Source organism: Sus scrofa, chromosome 1, assembly GCF_054392235.1.
Source record: "Sus scrofa isolate SSC_HxYL_T2T_F1_AM1 chromosome 1, Sscrofa_HxYL_maternal_Yorkshire_Landrace_v2.0, whole genome shotgun sequence".
NCBI lineage: Eukaryota > Metazoa > Chordata > Mammalia > Artiodactyla > Suidae > Sus > Sus scrofa.
In genome coordinates, this window is record NC_139383.1 from 262542183 (window position 1) to 262562844 (window position 20662).

The 20662-nt window shown below is 37.1% G+C and overlaps 1 protein-coding gene across 1 annotated transcript in view; it reads left to right on the forward strand.

Moving 5' to 3' along the window:
* Positions 1 to 20662, forward strand: part of MUSK (muscle associated receptor tyrosine kinase) — a 105921-nt gene that overhangs the window by 34297 nt on the left and 50962 nt on the right. Inside the window, exon 6 of the mRNA XM_021074443.2 lies at positions 20435 to 20559. Within this exon, the coding sequence (XP_020930102.1) occupies positions 20435 to 20559 (125 nt within the window). The remainder of the gene's footprint in view (positions 1 to 20434; positions 20560 to 20662) is intronic.

Sequence of the window (20662 nt, forward strand, 5' to 3'; positions counted from 1 at the left end):
CCAAATATTGTTGTATTTTATTTTAATTACTCAATGAATTTATTACATTTATAGTTGTACAATGATCATCACAATCCAATTTTATATTGTCAATATTTTAATAAAGTGACATCAACCTTTCTGATCATTGGTTTGATATATTATTTTTATAGCTTTGTTGCTCCATTCTGCTTTAGAACAAACTCAGGGATGGGAAAAGTTTTGTCAAAGACAATCGATCCTATGTTGATTAGCTAGTCCCAACACTTGGCTATTGGCTGAAGAATGTTTGGGTTGGGGTCATGATAAACAGAGCCTGGAACCTGCCATTTCCCTAGCAAAGGAATTAATCCATAATGACAGTAAACTGAGGAAGGTAGGGAGCCACTTCGATGGAGTGGGAAGTGAAGGGGTTTGGAGAGCAGCAGTTGCTGGCGCGTTCTGGTCCCATCTGACTCTTCTTTCTTACAGGTGGAAACCAGGAATTTATGTTTCTATAGTGGCTTGGGGGCTCCAAAATGAAATTCCCATGTGGGTTCTGATTTCTCAATGAACACTTTCTACACTTGGTTGGTTAATACTGACTCATAAATTAAACTACAGGTAAATTCCTGTAGAAACGTAACACACTTCTGGATCAGGATAATATAGGAATACTGATTAGCCATTGGCAGGGAACTCTCTGGCTTCCCAAGTCCCATGGTCACTTGGAATGCAAAAAAGAGCTGTCAATCTCACAACTGTGGAGGTTCTTCCTTTAGAAAGGTTAACCCCTGTCTCAGGTATCTGTTTGAAAATAGGCTTTAGGATAGGTTTCATGGCAGGATGTGATGAGGGCCAGAGAAATCAATATGTCATATTTCATAGATTCTAAATGCTCATTTTAAAATATTTTACCATATTTGGAGTGAATCTCACAGTCACTGGTATCATATGAGAAACACTGGCTGATATTTTTTTTGTCTCCTTATTGTGTATTTTAATGTATCTAAAATTGAGATTTGTCTTACCCAGATTAAAGGCCATCATACTTCATTGGTGGCATCCTACCTCAAGCTGAGATGGTTCCTTAGCTGTCACCAAATATGAGAATGAATACTCAATTATAAAACAAAGCTAAATCCATTTTATTGGCTCATAAAGATCTCCTTATATTTACCTAGAAATAGTCCTTCTGTTTGAGAGCATTTCTTTCAATTAGTTCCTCACAGAGATAAAAACATTTTTAGTAGCATAACTCCACATAGTCTTCATCCCCGCCCCCTGCCCCCACAACATTTGTTGCATTACTTTTGTTTGGTGGAAAAGAGAGACAAAGTGATTTTTCCATGCCTTATAGAAGAAATTCTCTTCCAAGTTAAGAGACAGTCTTGTCCATTTCTCCAATAGGCTTCATGTTCTAAATGGGGTACATTGAGCATCCAAAGAATGATCTATATTGTTTCTCTTATGTATCATTAACTGAAACAGTTTTATCTGAGTACTTTAAAGGTCAGGAAGACAGATACTCAGCGGCAGGGTGATACCATCACAGAGTAGGGTGATTTGAGCAGTAAAGTTGGAGTTTTCAAGGAGAGGCTGCCTGCAGGGAGACTTTGAATGACCTCTGAAGTACCAGATTCTGATTTTACTTTCTCATTTTTGACCAGAGGGATATTCTTCCTTTAAAAAAAAAAGGTACTTCATAATCACTACACCATAGAAATTACATGCTTTTAATATAATAATGCAATTGTTCTTGCTTTTATAGCTGGAAAAGTGATTATTAAGAGTTTCTAAATGATAGGAAATGGTCCTCTAAAAAACTACAAATATGTACTTTTTTAATATTTCCCTTATATTCTAACAGACTTCCCTTACACTTTCCTTAGAGTCCTTGATTTCATTATTACGATTTATTTATTTGAAGCTGAGGGAAGATCTTATACATCCTGTGAATACCACATTGAGAGGCATCCTACTTTGTGTATAGAAACTGGTTGAGTATAGAATACCTGAGACCAGATTAAAATAGATAGATGTTAGAAGGCACTGGGCTCCCTGCTTATTGCATTTTCTATTATTACCTTGTTTCCCCTTGGTGGCTTAAGCCATTAAGGAAAAGACTGGGCAGAAGACATGCTAGAACCAAAGGTTCTCAGATAGCCATCTCCAATGGGAAGAGACGGTTTGGTACCAGTAAGAAGCTGTAAATGAAAGCCTTAGAAGCAGACCAAGAAAAGAATGGAACCCTTCTACATAGAGGGCTATTGTAGGCTTCCCTAATGTTTAAACAACTTCCTGTTTGTGATGGGGCCTTAAAAATACATCCATGTCTCCACTCTTGGGAGAGGCATTTGGGGGGGTTAGGAGGGAAGATCCAACATTTGGCAAATTTAAGTGGCTTCAATTCAAGTTTCTCCAACACCGAACAGGGCACTTTAATGTTGCCAATACTTTGCCATCTGAAAGGCTTCACCACATGTCTTTAGGGCTGACTTTGTCTACTGGGGGCTTTACTTTAATGTTGCCAATACTTTGCCATCTGAAAGGCTTCACCACATGTCTTTAGGGCTGACTTTGTCTACTGGGGGCTTTTGTTGTTGCAAACATACAAAATGTATGAGAAGAATTATACATTTTTCTAAAATATACAATTAAAATTATATTTTTTCTAAAATGTACAATTAAAATTATATTTTTTCTAAAATATATGATTAAAATTATATATTTTTTATTTTTTGCAAACATATGCAATATATAAGTAGAATCCTAAAAGGCCAAAATGAATACATGCACACATATAAAAACAAATACATGCACACATGTACCATCCCAAAGGCAAATACCGAGAGATCTAAGGGATCAGGACTGTGTTCAAAAATGTTAGACTTTTGGCTGTCTCCTTTCCTAGAAGTGAGATGTCCTTATGCATCTAGAAAAGTAGAAGTGATCATGCAATGTTTACACACACATTTGATTTGCTTTTTCCTTTGTTTATGCTGCAGCTCTTAATATGACAAATGCCACAGAGAGAGGTATTTAAACCCCCAATGTGTGCTGTGCTCCAAGTGATTGCAGTTTTAATAAAATTTGCAGTGGCCCAGTTCCCGGCATCAGTTTTACCTGTTTGATGCCACTAACAGGTTTGATTTGCTGTCATGAATATACTGTGTATTTAAAAACCAAAGAAAAGTAAAAGGCATAATAAACCTTTGATAGCCCTGGGGGCTATTATGGGGAAAATTAAACCTGCATGATTGATAGAGTGCATGCTCTAAAAGATAGTTTGATCCATTGGTTTTGATTTTAGGGGATATTAAGCTGCATTCTCATCTAAACATTCGGTAGTGCGTTCAGAAAGCAATGGCAAAATGGTCTGTTAGTTGAAGAGTTGTCAGTAAAGTTCTCTATAAGGACAAAAAAAAGGTTAAATAATGATTATTCACTAAACACATAATACTTCAAGGGAAAGAACAGTTAGGCCTTGTTTAATTGCTTTGAAGAAAAGAAATGTGCTTCAAATATTTATCTTAAATTGTTTAAGATAATAGAATTGATATAATGTTGACATTACATTGTTTGACATGAAAAGTTATTATGACCTAAAAGTTGGCATACTCTAATTGGAGTAAGCTTTTGTTTTCCCTGTTTAGGTATTACAACGAGATGTACAAGTTCAAACATACATTCTCCAAAAAGGAAAAATTCTTTCCTTCTCTTTAATATATTAATTCATCCAACCAAGATTCACTGAGCAATATTCCAGGCACTGTGAGATACAGAGAAGGTCATGTTATTACTAGGTTTAATTTCAAAATGCAGCTGTTTTGAATCAGGCAACGGTATCATGGAAAACTATTAGGACTCCATGGCAATATGGAATTCAAATAATACATTCACTTGTTTCCTTCAGAAATCAAATATATGACTTTCGAATTTTAATTACAATATTCATTTCCACCAATGATGAATTATACAAAGCATGATTTTGGAAGGAAACTTATACTGGCTAAAATGTACCAGGTAAATGTACTGGCTAAAAACATCTCTAGATTCTTGAGAAAACTGCCCTTGGCTCCAGAGCCTTGAGTCAACTGCTTGAGTTCAAATCCTGGCTCCACCACTTACCACTTGTATAACTTCAATAGCTTACTTCGTCTCTTTGTGCCTTTGTTTCCCTACTTATAAAATGAGGTGAATAACAATGTCTATCTCATAAGTTATAAAAGGATGCACTTGAATACCATAGTTAAAGCCCTTACAAGAGTGCCTGGCACAGAGTAATCACTAGATAATAGTGATCAATGTTAGTTCTAAGTCGAATGTAACTTCTGTACAGCAGAAGCAATGACTTAAGCATTTGTCAAGACATTTACAGGTCTTTATTCCATGTGTCATCTTTGTCTTTGAAGCACAAGCAATAAAGTTCAATGGCAAAAACCAAAATTTTATTTAAAATAGAGCTGATGTTTCGTTAACTTTGGTTCTATCCAGAAGAGTAATCATAAACTTATTAAATAAGAAGTGGGCCCTGGAAGTTATAGCTCAATCCTTTAATTTGTAGATAAAGACCAGAGAAATGATTACTTTGCCCAAGTTAGCCAAGAGCTTATATGTCTTAGTTCATAGACCAGGACATCTTTCATTACCCTATTCTTGAGTCTTCTCTTTCTCTATATTTATATTATGTAGATCAGTACTCTGCAGCATTTAGCATCAGATAGATTTGGGGGGTGTTAATACTAACTGTGCCATTTACTAGTTATGTGAGGTTGGATAATTTACTTAACCTCTGAAAATCTATTTCCTCTTTGTGAAATGGGGTGATATTACTTGGAGCATCGAGTTCTTAAAATGGACTGAGATAGCATACACACTGTGTCTACAGGGTAGCTCTTTGATGAACATTGGCTGTTGTTGGCCTTGTTGTCTGTTGTTTACATTTTTATAAAGCTAGATGACTTCTCTCCAGCAAATATTGCTGGTTAGGCTTCTCAAATTTCATAAATAGAATGTCAACATCACCAACTGTTCCTCTTGCTTCCAAAGAACATAAATCTGCCCTCAATCAGCAATGCTTTGTCCCTGCATTCTTGGTACTTGTTAGAGATTATAACTTTGGTTTGGCCTCACTGTGACAAGTGAGGTAAGGATGCTTATGTAAGGAACTATATGAAGACGTGTCTTTACTGGAAAATTGGGAAGGAGTTGTTAGGAATCAATTTGTCCAAAACAAAAACAAACAAAAAACAGTACAACAACATGCAATGCAAGGCAACCTTAGTGCATATCCCAAGCTCACATCTTATTTTACTTGCTGTAGAAATAACTGTTTGCCAAAAATATCATTGAAAATATCAATCATTCCATCACTCATTGCTCTGAAAGCCATCTTAAGTGAGAAACTGCTTTAAAAATTTAGTGCCTTAAAATTTTTTTTAACTAAAGGTCTCTCCTGAGAAAACCAGCATTTCATTTTCCTTCCTGTAGTGAGAACTGTGTACTTTATTTTCTTTGACTTTATTTTTTGCCCTAGCTTGCATGTATCTCGGAATCCAATGAGAAGCTTAGTGATAGCATCTGTTACACTAAACCAACAAGAAGTCTCTTTTCCTTGATACTAATGTATTGTTATTTCATTTAATGTATTGTCACATCACTGTTTATACACACTTCAAAAATCTCTATGGAAAGACAGGGAAATAACAAAGTTGATGGACTAATGGAACTCCTCCTCCAAGGTCATGGTTCTCAAGCATAGCGCAGGTCAGAAGCATCCATAGATCTTATTAAAAGGCATGGCTCTAGGATGCATTCCCAGAGATTCAGATCTGATCATCTGTGTTAAGGCCTTTCAGCAATCTCCCAAAAGATCCTTACACAGTCTATGAACTATACTTTGAGAAACACTGACTTAAGGATTTCTACCTGGAATGTATTTATTCCAGATGAAGCTTAACAGTTTAAGGAGGAAGTTAGCTTATTTATAATTAGTAGAATAAATGTTAAGATAGCTTCCAATTTATTCATTTGTTAATGCTTACTATATTCCATGAGGTAAATCCAAGGATACAGAGATATACAAGGCATGGTTCAATTCTTGAGAAGTTTTCAAGTTTAGTGAGGAGGATGGACATCCAAGCAAATAATTACAGTAATTAAAGTTCAATGTATTTGCAGTGATATGAGTTTGGGCAGGATGCACAGGCAGGACAGGGGAGATAGTGAGAGGTCAGGGAAAGCCTCAAAGAGGTGAGGTCCCATAGGGCTTAGATTGATGAATACCAGCTCATAGTACAGATAATATCTCAGTGAGTGAAGGAAAAAGGCAGATTTATCATACAAGCACAGGCTGACACTGACTCCTAAGTGGAAAATAAAAGATGGACTAGACAGTTTGGGACAGTATCTATTAGAGGTGTTATGAAAACGGAATGAGCTGCAATCTGACTCATAAGTTAACATTGAGTTTATACTCTATGCTGTCTTTTCTTGGACATCATTTTTAAAAGGATATATATCTACCATCCTATCAGCATGGGAACCTAAGTTGGGAGATTTATCTGCAGTCCTATATGGGCATTTAGAATCCTATCTCAAAGGCTACAGAAATGTTGCCAAACTGAGCCACTTTAGATAGCCATGGTATCACATAAGACTAAGGTCCTTTTTTTCTTTTCCCAGCTAAAATTTCTGGTTAGCTAATAGAAAGAAGGAAGGATTGAAGGAAGGAAGGGAGGGAGGGAGCGAGGAAGGAAGGAAACTCTGGTTCTTATTAAACTTCAGTTTCTTTGACTGCTGTCAGAGCTCAGGTATCTTTCTTTTCATGAGATTAGGTCAAAAATGTTATTTAAAAGTAAGTTAAGATTTTGATAAATACACTATAGTTATATAAGATGTCAACATTAGAGGAAATTGAATCAAGAGGACCTGGAAACTTTCTTATCCTTCTTTTATAGCTCTTATGTAAATCCAAAATGAATTGCAAATAAAAACGTTTTGAAAGGGTAAACTAAAAAAAAAGGTTTCTGTCCTAATCATTAAGCAGTTTCACATTTTCTCTCATTAAAACCAGAGAATAAACTTTTTAAGAATGAAAAAAAAAAAGTGAATCAGAACCAAAATCCAACTTATTCCTTGGCTTATGGTTAAATTTGTAATATATTTTCAGAAACATTTTAACAAAAATATTCCTAATAGTTGCTCTAGCTACATCTACGACGGAAATCAAACAAATTCACTTTGTGTGGCTCTTGTCTGATTTCCTTGGTAAACACGTCTTACTCACAGTCATTATTCACCATCCATATTTACAAGCTAGGAAAATGTTATTATCTCAAAGGCCACAGAAATGTTCCCAAACCAAGCCACTTTAGAGAATCAGAATGTCACAGAGGCAAGCCAGCCTGACTTTGAGGACTCAGAGAAGACAGTCACTGTTTGTGAGGGTGCCGTGTGTGTTTTCTAAAGGAACTCATGCTCTGAGTCCTTTGGAGGTGGAGGCAGAGTGGATAAATCTCTTTATGCAGTTGCTCCGCTTCAAAGAGGACAGAAATGCAGTCGGTGGCAACACACCAGGATCGGGTTTCTTTGCTTTAGCCACCAAGAAGTCAGGAAAGGAAAACCAGGTATTTACTTGGGTGTGTTGTTACTATTGTCAGGTTTTCTTTAAATGATTGGAAAACAGAAGAAGAATCTGTTCAGAAACGAAGCACCATAGAGCCTCAATATGATTATTTTCAACCACCTCCGGGCCATTTCTTTCAAGTAAAAAATTCAAAATTCAAAATGGCCCTTTTTCTTTTTTGTGGTGCTTATCTACTAGCAAGCATCTCAGACTCAATAATTCTTAAAATATGATGCTAGAATAGATAAACGTAGCCTCTTTAAAAATGGATTCCAATAATCTAATGTTGACTAGCATCTATGTTTTAATAACCGGACCTGAGGAATGGATTTCTCTTTCTCGAGTGATTCTTCTCAATTGAGGAATGTACTTAAGCACATGATTTAACACCTACCTAAAGGTTATACAACCCGATCAATATCTGAGATGCAGACGGCTAAGGCAGATTGAAATTTTTAAATAAGATAGAATAAAACAATCTTCTCTCTTTGAAGGCGGTTGGAAAAACAGCTTTCATCAGTCAGGAGGATACCATAGAGATAGAAATACCTGAGAAAGGGAGTGGGGGAAGGGAGGGAAGGAGGAAAGAAAGGAAGGAAGGAAAGAAGAGCTAGGAGACATGGCTTCAAAATTAGCCTCCAGTGCTTTCTAGCTGTGTGTCAGTTGCTATATTAACTGCTTTGCACAAATCATTTCTTTTAGTCTTCTGCATAATTCCATGAGTTGGGTGTTGCTACCTACATTTTCTGCATGAAGAAACAAGTTCAGAGAAGTTAAGCAATAGCACAGATCAAATAGATAGTAAGCAGCAGAGCAGATCCACTTGCCTGGTTTGTTGTAACGGTATTGTGTATAACTGTCAGGAAATGATTCTAGCAATACAATTCTGATTTCCCAATTTCTGAGTATGTCCTTAGAAAAAGCCCCAGAATGGTATCCTTAGAGTGCCAGACAGAGATCTTCTTAAGATATTGCCTATGAATAAAATTATAAATAATACCACCCTACAAAGATTAGAGAATGTGCAATTTCAGCCTCCATGGAGACCTCAACTCTAGGCAGCCAAATGCCTATTATCTTCCTGGCTTTCCTCACTTTTGCATTAGAAAGAATGGAAAACTTCCCATAGGTCTGCCTATATTCTCTTCTGGTTTCATTTTTCTCTTTCCACAAGGTCTACATGACCTGTATTATTTTACTAAATATATTCCTTTTATTTTTATCAGAGAATTTTGATGGCTTTCCTCCTCCTATATAATAATACATTTCCTCCTCCAGATTTCACTTCCCAATAACTAATACAGAGAACTGAGCAGGGAAAACTTAATTTACCTTAGGATCAAATCATATTTACCCTCCCCCACACATACACACATTCATACTCAAAACTGAGGAGACAGACCTTAAAAAGAGCAAATATAAAAATGAATACTGGATAGTCATGACTTTCAATGGAATTAATGACCTAACTGTATGATTATATGAATGCAAATGAAAACTTATGCAATTTTGGAGTTCCTGTCATAGCTCAGCAAAAACAAATCCAACTAGTATCCACATGAGGATGCAGGTTCAATCCCTGGTCTCACTCAGTGGATTAAGGATCCAGTGTTGCCTTGAGCTGTGGTGTAGGATCTGGCATTTCTATGGCTGTGGTGTAGGCTGGAAGCTACAGCTCTGATTCAGCACCTAGCCTGAGAACTACCACTATGCCCAGGTGTGGCCCAAAAAAGACAAAAAAAAAAAAAAGAAAGAAAGAAACTTATGCAAATCTTTACTTATATAGGTAAAGTATTTAGAAAGAGTCTTGCTATCCTTCAAATTTGTGAGACTCCATGTATGTGTGTTAGTTTTTGTTCCAGGTACCACAAGATTAGAGGATAAATTAAGATAAGAAGGAAAGATAAGAGGTTCAAAATGAGCAGTCAGAATGTGAACTGGGATTAGCAAGCTTGAAAAAATGAAAATATTTGGTGGACTTTTTTTTTTTTCATTTTTGTCCAATGGATAGAAGTAGAAACTAGGTCTTTGAGTGGTAACTATAAGGAGATTGACTTCGCTTTGATTTAGAATAAATATATACATATATTTAAATATATAAGTAAATAAATATATATGTGTATATATTCAAACAATCATTTAAAATGAGTTGCTATGATAGTGTTGAGTTCCCTATATATCAAAGAAGTCAAGAAATTGATGGGTATACTATTTAACTTGGATGTTGATTATATCTGATCATATATCCCAATATGAGACATCTCAGATTCTCTAAATGTCCTACTGGACAATCCCAAGAAAGCAGAATAGGAAAATGAATCACTATCCAACTCCTTTTTAAAGTATTCCCTAGTTTTACAAGAGACTGTGCTGGACTTCAGGGGAAAGAAGACACAACAAAAGTGTGCTATGCTGCTCCTCCCCCCAACCCCCACTTTGCCCTGCAGCAAGAGGATTGCACATTGGAAGATAAGACTGATGCATTACACACAAAGCAGTTAAAAGAGATGATAAGTGCTAAAACAGTAACTTCAGAAGTTTAGAGGGATCGTAGTAGGCTAGGTAAGCAGGATACACAGAAAAACTAGGACTACAGTTTGACCTTGAAATAATAAACCATCTCATACATGGAATGAGTGTACTCAACCTTAAACAGGATTTGTAGGTATTCTTGCATACTTCTCTCTAAATGAAAGTAACTTCAATTGTGTGTGCATGTGTGTGAATGTGTGTACATATGTGTGTATATTAATACACGAACATATATAAATATGTGAGTATAAAGATGTATGTTTGTATTTGTGCATAGAAAGAAAATTTGAGAGCCTATACATGAAAGTGTAGTATTTAGTAGAACTTCCAAGTCTCCTCCCAGGAAAATGGCAATTCTTGGACACTCTTTCATCTCTTGAGTTGGTCCTACATATCTGCCGAGGAGGAAATGGGTGCATTCTTCCTCAACTGCTTCCAAGTCCAAACAAATCAAGCAAAATGAGCAATAACAACAACGATGAGGTGAAATATAGCAAAGGAAAATCAGCATTGCCCTCAGAGTCCACTTTAAAGTAATGTCTGTAAAAATCAAAGTATTGGAAAGAGACTGAAGGTTTACCTGCAGTTGCTCCAGAACCATAAAAAGAGTAGTGTACGTCATGAGTAATTAAGTTTCTCAAAACTTCCTGAGGCCCTTCAACTTTAGTGGAACAATATAGCAGTCAGATAACAAGGACACTTAATATTCCCACAGCAGTCCCATGCCCATCTCAGGCACTTATAAATAGCTATTTGGCTGGTGAAATTAAAAAAAAAAGGGTTTTTTTGTTGTTGTTGTTTTTCCTCCCAAGCTTAGAAATAAGCACAATCATGCTGAGGAACTAGAAAGTCATGCCCAGCCCAAAGGCATATTCAAATATAATTTTTCAAGCCAAATTTGATCCAACAATGGACCTTCATTCGTTTTTTCTGATTATGGTCTGTGTTACAAACAGGGAATTTCTGCGGTTTTCAAGTGTCCAGATGACCGGTTTTAAGTATGAAAAAAAAAAACCTCATTTTTATCCAATATGACCTTGATGCTTAAAAAAATAAGAATGTGCCACAGACTTGATTGTTGGGGTAAAGGAAGTTCAGACAGAGTAAAATCTAACTGGAAAATTATAAGTTCATTTAAATTTAGGAGGGTTGGGTGTTCAATATAAAAATGAAGACATCTCTCTGGGATGCTAGGTGAGAACAGAAGACTTGGTGTCTGAAAACTTGGAGTGGGATTTCTAGCTCTGCATCTGCAGCAAATCTGAGTCTCAGATTCCTTGTCTGGAAAAAATGGGCTGAATTATATCAATTATGTACAATCACAGGGATAGGGTAAGGGCTAAATAAGATAATGTACCATGTGCATGAGAGTACCCATAATCTACAAAGAGCTACACCAAAGTATTATCATGAGTTAACAATAGCACTGTTATTTTATATGGTAAGCAAATATCGCACTTGACTTATCACTAATTCAAAGAAAGGTCTAAATTGACATGAAAAAAGAAAGGGGAAAAAAAAATAGAGCTCCATGTGGGAGTTACATCTGATAAGGTTACAGTAAACATTTTAGAATAATTAATTTGGTAGTTGTCTCTTTTCTGGGATTTTTAAAATTTTTATAAATTCTCAACTCCATATACCCAATATAGACATTTTAAAACACATTCTTCTTGGTGGCTTGCTTCACTGGTAGGTTCCTGAAAGATAATGATTGGCTCCTCTCTGTTCTCTGAGCAGCCTCTGGGAATTGATTCAGAGGAGAGAATCTCTGTTGGTTGTAGGCTCTGTTCTGCAGAAACCCCCTAATCCTCTGTTTACCACAACATGAGTCTATTGCCATAGAAATGATAGCTGAGATCCCAGATTCATCATCACTGACTTCACAGCAGGGCCTCGTAAGAGGAGAAGCCACGCTAACAAGGAGGAACACAATTTATCAGAATAGCAGGCAGTCTGTTGCCTTGAAAGAAAGGGTTATTGTCAACATTAAAATAAAAATGCATGAGTGAGCCATGTTGTTGGGTATGCTGTAGTTCATTTTCTGTGTAATACTGCCTGGCTAAAAGTAATCATCTGAAATTTTATGTCATTTAATAGTTTGCTTTCAAAAGGTCAGTGGTTTCCCTCGATTGATTGCATTTGTTTCTTATTGAAATAAGAAACAAGCAGATCCTAACTACTCTTGGACAACGATGTTTCTGTGCTCAAAGATTTCCCTTTTCATGATGTGTTGTTTTTGTTTGTGTGTTTGTGTTTGTTTTGTCTTTTTATTAATAGAAGAGAGTGAACCTGAGCAAGAAACTAAAGGTATTTTTTTTCTTTTTGCACTGCTTCTATTTAAATGTATGGTTCTATTCAATTGTCTATTTCTCTGACTTTATAAACAACTCTAACTGCCATGATTTTGTAAGGAAATAACAGATGATGTATGAGAGATATTAACTCAGCACCTAACAGCATTATTAGATGGGCTATTTTACTGTATAATAGAGTTATTGAGCACTTACTTTTATTAAGAAAAGACTGAATCAATAGAAATGTTTAAACGCTGCATCCCAAACTCTGAAAATACAAAACAAATGAGAATATAAATCTTGCACAGACTGGAATAGAAAGTTCCTTTGACCAAAAGTTCTGGGGAGGGGATGGGAGGTGTTACAATCTTTGGAGACATGAAAAATGTCTAAGTGCCAGCTTAGGTTTTTATTGTTATTACTCCAAGTGGACAAGTATTATGCAACTGCTCCAAACCAAACCAAATCAATCACACTGTTCTAACCTAACTTTCGTATACTTTGGATGAAATTCACACATTCTCATATAATACAGTTTGGCTCTAGGAACAAACCCTAAGGTGCTGTTTTTTGAAACAGCTCCTCCTTATCTTAGTATTTCAAATAAGGTATCTGAGAGGTTTTCCTATTTCTAAGCATCGGGCTGCTTATAAGTAAATTTAGATAAAGTCACTTCACCTCCTCCTGTGTGATTTTTTTATTAGTTTTTGTTTTTGTTTGTTTTCAATTTACTTCTCTCAGTCAGTGCTCCTTTGAATCAAGCAGCCTAAAAAGCCCCTTTAAGGGAGGCTAGAAAAGAAGAAAGAAAAGAATGAGAGAAAAAAAAATCTAAACAAGCTCATTGTGTCCTTTGAAATAATTGCTCAGAAACAGAATTTATAAGGGACTTAAGTATTCCTCTGGTCCTATTCCCTTAACAAGAAAAGAGAAGCCATTCATCTCAAGCCAAACTGCTTATTAATTTCAGGATTTAATATGGGTCCCCTGACTGTTAGGGTTTCCATTACACCACCAGTGCAATTTCAGAATGAAAAATGACTCTACCTCCTTATTATAAATTCAGATTACTCCTCAAAATGACAGTTAATAATAAAAGTTATTATATATCTGAAAGTACTTTGAAAAGTAGAACAAGAGAGATGGGACAGGGTTGGGCAAGGGAAGAAGGGAGGGAGGGGAGGAAGCAAGGGAGGGGAGGAGAGGGGAGAGGTGGGAGGAAGGGAGGTGGGAGGCAGGGAGGGAGGAAGGAAGAAGGGAGGAAGGGAAGGGGGGAAAGGGAAAGAAAAAGGAAATGAGAATACAATATGGTTACATTATAAAGGACTATGGAATCACTGACTGCTTAAGCCCGATTCTGAATATAGGATTCTCAACCGCAGTTGGCACCATAAACTTACCTAAGAGAAATCAAAGCCCAAACTCAAGAATAGATAGCATGAGAGGAAAAACCAGGGATAAATAGATGGCCCACATCTATTTCCCGTGTTTCAGATGAACAATAACATACTTGCCCACCATAAAGCAATTAGGGAAGTCTTCACAGTGAATTTAGGAAGATGATGGATAAAACTATCTATAGAAAGAAGAGTTAGATTTCTTTAAAAATTCATATCAAAACAATTGTAAGCATTTTCCAAATTACTAAGTAATGCCATGCCCTGTCTATTAAACAGCTTGTTTGTGTAACAAAAAACACTTTGATATTGTCTTTCATGCAAATAAAAGGCAAAATTGGGACATTCAAGGGACATTTTATTGGAAACATTTGATAGGAAACTGATCGCATTACTTTTAAAAATGATGACTTGAATGAATTTTCAATTTGTGGCTACCACTAAAACAATGGGAATTTATTCTTGAACTATGTCCGTTTATTATTACAGGTATATTTGTAATCCATGGAGTAGTCTGGTATTTATATTTAATGGCAACTGGCTTTATTGTTTTTAATGTTTGATAAAAGTGGTTTACCTATGCTTGGAATTGGGAGCAAACACTGATGGGTATAAAAATACCCATTTTCTTGCTGATAAAGCTGGAATGAATAATAAGGCTTTCTTTTCCTTCACCCAAGAATTAGATTCACATCCCTTCTGATCCTTCGCCACTCCTCCACTTTTCACCTAAAATTGTAGGATGGAGAAGCCCTGACCTGGGGCACTTACCTATTGCACATTAACCCCATACCTTTCTTGTTTGCTGGGTAGCTGGGAGAATGATGGCCCAGACAGGGTTGAGATACGCATCACTTATGCAAGTCTCTTTCCCCATTCTCACCAATCAGAAGAGTTACTCTTTCATTCACTCAACAAATTATCCATTGAGTGCCCACTATGTACCATGCAGGGTTCTGGGCTGACTGATAAACTGATCAATCATTTGTCTCTCAATCAGCCTGTGTTAATGAACAAGGGAATTTCCACCTTTGTGATGCTTACATTCAAAGGAAAGAGACAGCCAAAAAACAAACGAATCAATAGTTATGGCATGGTAATAAGTGCTACGAAGAAGACACATAAACAAGGCTAAGGAGATTGGGTCAAGAAAGCTTCATGATAAGAAGACATTTGAGTCAAAACCCAAAAGACACTGGCGACCTTCATTGAGGGATGGAAACTGGAAGGAAGCTCTCTTTCAACACAGAAAAAAGAGACAAGTTTCTTTTCTATCTTTTGACAAGAAGGTGGGAGTGCAGGAAAGGTCAGCTTCCCTTTACTTCTTGGCTTTTTTTCCCCTCTTAACTCACCAGGCTTAACAATGAAGCCATAGTCAGCCAAGGCTTGGTCATGAAAACCATGGTCAGCCAAGAGTCAGCTCCCTTGGAGGAGGAGACCAACAGTTGTCAGCACAACCCCACATTCATGAAGCCACCTGAAATGCAACAATGCTCTTTTCTGTACCCACCTGTGCCCCACTGGACCTCCCAGAAGGTTCTGATATGGGACAGAGCAGCACACTCATTAAATTAACTTCAAAGCTCTAGTGACCTCTAGAATGATGATGGACTCTGTTTTACTTACCATCTCACATAATGCTGAGCTGTGTTGTGCAATATGGATCACCAGATGTTTTGCAACAAGCCCAAATGATATTCCAAATAATGTAATGCCAGGCAAAAGAAAAGAAAAAGCCATAAATTACACACACACACACACAAAAAAACTTTCCTTTATGACTAAATTTCCAGGAAGAATTAAAGTCCCTAAATGAAAATTCTTGCCTTCGTAAATTAAAGCAGAAAAAAAAAATCTAGATTTCATACTTTTACAGTTTCTTATGTTTCTTATCTTTAGCCAGAAGGCTCTCATTCAGGTTCAAGGGTATACTAACCAGTGTTATCATCAGTAGCTTCTGTCTACACTTTCACAGCATTCATGGGATTGAAAGAATCCTACTCTCAATCTTTCAAGGATCTTTCTTTTTTTTTCCAGATTCCCAGAAGCAATGGCACCCATGAAATAATCACTGCAGGAGTCTCACACTCAGAAATTTCTAGACATACAAGTATAGCCCCAACCTCTACAAGAGTCACTTCAGCCAAATGATGAACGGGGATGCAATTATGTTGTGCAATCTAGGTCTCCATTTTTGTTCCCAGAAAACATCAGAAAGGGAGAGAATAACTGGGCGTGCCCTGGCTCGGATGCCAGTCAGTTTGTGTTAGTTATCAAGAGCCCACAACCTGTGAATTGAGACTAAGTTGGGAGAAATCTATCACATAGTCAGGTGGGGGTACCATGTTTCTCACTGTGGAGGAAAGGTACAGTGCCTCCTAACTGGTTTGTCTTAAGAAATTTAGACTTTCCCATGGGGACAGCCTCTGTCATCTGGTCTTGATTGACACTTCCTTCCAATCCATCCAGCATATTAGCAACTTTGTATTTTCTATTTCACCTTGGACCCTTGTTTTTCTGGAACTCCATTGCAAGTGCAGCCTTCACCCCCTATTTTAAGCAGGCATTTTTAACCCTGACTACTAGGCTCTCAGGACTGGCTCCCTAATTTATGGGCCAAATGCAAATGACAATGTAGGGCCCCTAGCTCAAAAATCACTTATAAGTTCAAGACCTGGGCAGCAGAAAAATAAGCATGGGGCCCTCTGAGCATGGTTCCCTGTGGGACTACACAGGTAACTCACTCTTGGAGCCGACTCTGCTGACTACCATAATGACGGCTATTTCTCTTGCAATGGAAATTTTCAGGTTGTAAATACTGTCTGCTAGTAAAAGTTTGCCCAGAATGACACATTTTGTTTCAACTTGGAATCATCCCCCACAGAGCTCTGATCTAAAACTGTTTCTAAATCTAAAACAATTTCCCATTGTGATCCAGCAGACATGAACACAACTAGCATCCATGAAGATGTGGAGCAGATCCCTAGCCTTGCTCAATGGGTCAAGGATCCAGCATTGCCATGAGCTGTGGTATAGGTCGCAGACATGACTAGGATCCTGCATTGCTGTGGCTATGGTGTAGGCCGGCAGCTACAGCTCCAATTTGACCCCAAGTCTGGGAACTTCCATATGCCACAGGTTCAGCCCTAAAAAGACCAAAACAAAACAAAAAACCAACCAAACCAACAAAAATGTTGTGGTTACTTCTGAACTCTTAGAACTGATAAATCTATCAAATGATCCTCCTCAGAACCTTACCTATCTCAGGTTTTAGATTTGCTAGTAACTTAGGCTACTTCAGTGGCAGAAGTTATGTGTCCTATTGCATGTTTTTCTGGAGCAGAAGGGCAGGTTCCATTGCAATTGTTAAAAATTTTAATGTTAAAGTTTTTCAGTCTTACAAAAAAGTAGATACACTAATATGATAAATTCCCAAGTTCTCATTATGTAACAGCAACAATGATCAAGTCTACCATTTTTATTTTATCTAACCCAGAACCATTTTATTGCTGCTGGTTTATTGTAAAGCAAACCCTAGATATTTTTATTATAGTTGATTTACAATGTTCTGTCAATTTCTGCTGTCCAGTAAAGTGTCCCAGATATATATATATATACATACATACATATATATATACACACACACACATTCAGTAAAGTGACCCAGCTATATATATATATATATATATATATATATATATATATACACACACACATTCTTTTTCTTACATTATCCTCCATCATGTTCTATCATAGGTGATTAGATATAGTTCCTGTGCTATACAGCAGATCTCATTGCTTATCCACTCCAAGTGCTATGGTTTACATCTACTAATCCCAAACTCCCAGTCCATCTCACTGCCTCCCCCTCCCTGTTGGCAACTACAAGTCAGTTCTACATGTCCATAAGTTTGTTTCTGTTCTGTAGATAGGTTCATTTGTGCCATATATTAGATTATGAATATAAGTGATATCATATGGTATTTGTCTTTCTCTTTCCAGCTTACTTCATTTGGTATGAGTGTCTTGAGTTCCATCCATGTTGCTGCAAATAGCATTATTTTGTTCTTTTTTATGGCTGCGTAGTACAAACTCTAGATACTAATTCAATCAACCCATATGTACTTTAATGTAAGGATTTTTTTAACACAATCACATTACCTTTTTCATTACTTAGCCCATCCCCAATTAGCACTAATTTCTTAATATCACTTACTACCAAGACTTTGCAGTTTTTATCTGATTGTCTCAAAAATGTCTTTTTCCATCTAATTTGTTGAATAAGAATATAAACAAAAATTCACACATAACTTTTGGGACTATGCCTCTTAAGTCTTGTCCAGTCTATAATAATTTCCCCTTTTTCTTCTTTTTATCCAATGTTATTTATTTATTGAGGAAACAAAATAACTTGCCCTGTACAATTGTCTATATCCTTGATTTGGTTGGATTGTATTCTCATAGTACTGTGATTTTTTTTGTTTGTTTTTTGCTTTTTGTCTTGGGCCACACCCATGGCATATGGAAGTTCCCAGGCTAGGGGTTGAAATGGAGTTGCCAGCCTACACCACAGCCACAGCAAAGTGGGATCTGAGCCACATCTGCAACCTACACCACAGCTCACAGCAATACCAGATCCTTAACTCACTGTGCAAGGCCAGGAATCAAACCTTCGTCCTCATGGATGCCAGTTGGGTTCACACAGGAATTCCCCTCATAGTACCATTTAATATAGTTTTCAAACCTCTAAGTTTTTTGTAGATTGATAATTAGACCCTGGTACTTACTTAAAATCAAGCTCAGTTTTGTTTTGAGTTTGGAACATAGGGATATTCAGCCATATTTTAAACATCTAACCCACTTTTTTTTTTTTAACACCTGTGCCTTGAGGTTGGCACCTTCCTTGTTTTTCTTCTCTTGGATTTTGGCTCAGTATTTGTATTTCTAGCATGCTCTTCTGTATTCTATCTCTTAGAGTCCTCCATATCAAAAGATGGGATGGTAAATTAATCCAGGCCTGCAAATCTGAAAAAAGGAACCTGCAAAAAGCACCCAATTGTCAAAACTAATCACATCATCCTTTATCTCCTTGAATTATGTAATCCTTTTAAAGAGGTATTCAAAAACTAGAGCAAATTCTGCTGCCTCTGATTTATCCTTGTCCTGTACATCTCCTGTCTAGTACATACTATCTCCCTTGTACTTCAGAATTCAAACTCCACAAATGTCACAATTTTAGAAGAACTAAGCATCAGAGCAGCATGTTGGTTGTGATGTCATAGTCTAATATTATGTTCTTTACTTAAGACCTGGAAAACAAAAGGCAAAAGCAAAAAAGTCTTATATCTGCAGGAAATGTGCAATTAAAAGGATCCCATAATGGTCTACAGAACACTGGATGTGAAGTCAGAGGACTTGAGTTCAGATTTCTCACCCATTCATTTTTTTTGTGACTTTGGAGAAGCAACTTAACGGGCATTTGCTTTCTACATCTACTTGATAACAGCAGAAATCTAGTTGACCTCTGAAGTGTCTTCCAAGGTTAGCGATTCTGATTAATCACTTAATCAGAGGATTAAAAACCCTCTGATTTATTGTACATTCTAAACCTCATTTCCACGCTTTAATTAAAGGTAAAATTTCTTCTCATACCAAAAGAACTTCCTTTTATCTAGCTAATGGGGATTCAGCTCAATAAAGAATATAAATTACTCATGCTCCTTCCCACTTTTGCCTAAAATATTCCTTTCCTTGGGGGCCCTTTATCATTCATCTCACTCTCTGAAAAGTTCGCCAGATTTTGTCTGTCCTCCCACTATGAGATGGTTGAAGGTATAAAGCATTAATTATTCCATTAATTCAATTAAATAGTATGACTTTGGTAGGTACTCTTCTACATACTGAACAAAACAGGCAAGGTTCTGGGTTGCTGAGGACTACAGGGAGTTCTACTGCAGGGGGACATACAATAGACAAAAAAAAAAATTCAGATAGTGGTCAGGCCTATAAAGACAACAAAACAGAATGATGAAAGAATGAATGAAGAGTAGGTTAGACTTCATGTTAGGTGGTCAAGGAGGTCCTTTGTGAGAAAGTGGCACTTAAACAGAGACTTGGATGGTACAAGGAAACCACCACGTGAAGATCTGTATGATGAGTGCCCCAGGCCAGTGGATGGCATGTGCATTTCCTAAGTTGGGAACCAGCGTGTCATATCTGGGAGTGGTGGTCAGTGAGGGTCATAGCATTCATGGCTTAGAAGCCAGAATAGCATTTGGTATTATCCTTAAGACAGGGAGAATATGGAAGATCCCTCACAGGAGAACATGATCTGATTTTCGTTTCTTTTATTATTAATTTTTTTATTAGGGTATAGTTGATTTAGTGTTGAGTCGATTTCTGCTGTATAGCATAGTGACCCAGTCATATGTACATACAGATTCTTTTTCTCATATTATCTTCCGTTACGGTCTTTCCCAAGAGAGTGGATGTGGTTCCCTGTGCTATACGGTAGGACCTCATTGCTTTGCCATTCTAAAAGTATGATTTGCATTTCTTAAAGACCACTCCAGCTGAATCATTCCCTTTAGGAGAGTCACTCACCACTTCTGTCTTCCCAACAGTTTTTGCCAGAATCCTGCGGGCTCCTGAATCCCACAATGTCACCTTTGGCTCCTTTGTGACCCTGCGCTGCACAGCAACAGGCATCCCAGTCCCCACCATCACCTGGATTGAAAACGGAAATGCTGTGAGTGCCCTGGATGGGGACTTGGCTGGGGAAGATCCACTGGTGGTGAACATCAGGAGAGACCACATGTTTGTAGATTTACTTTGAGCTCTGTCATTGGTCC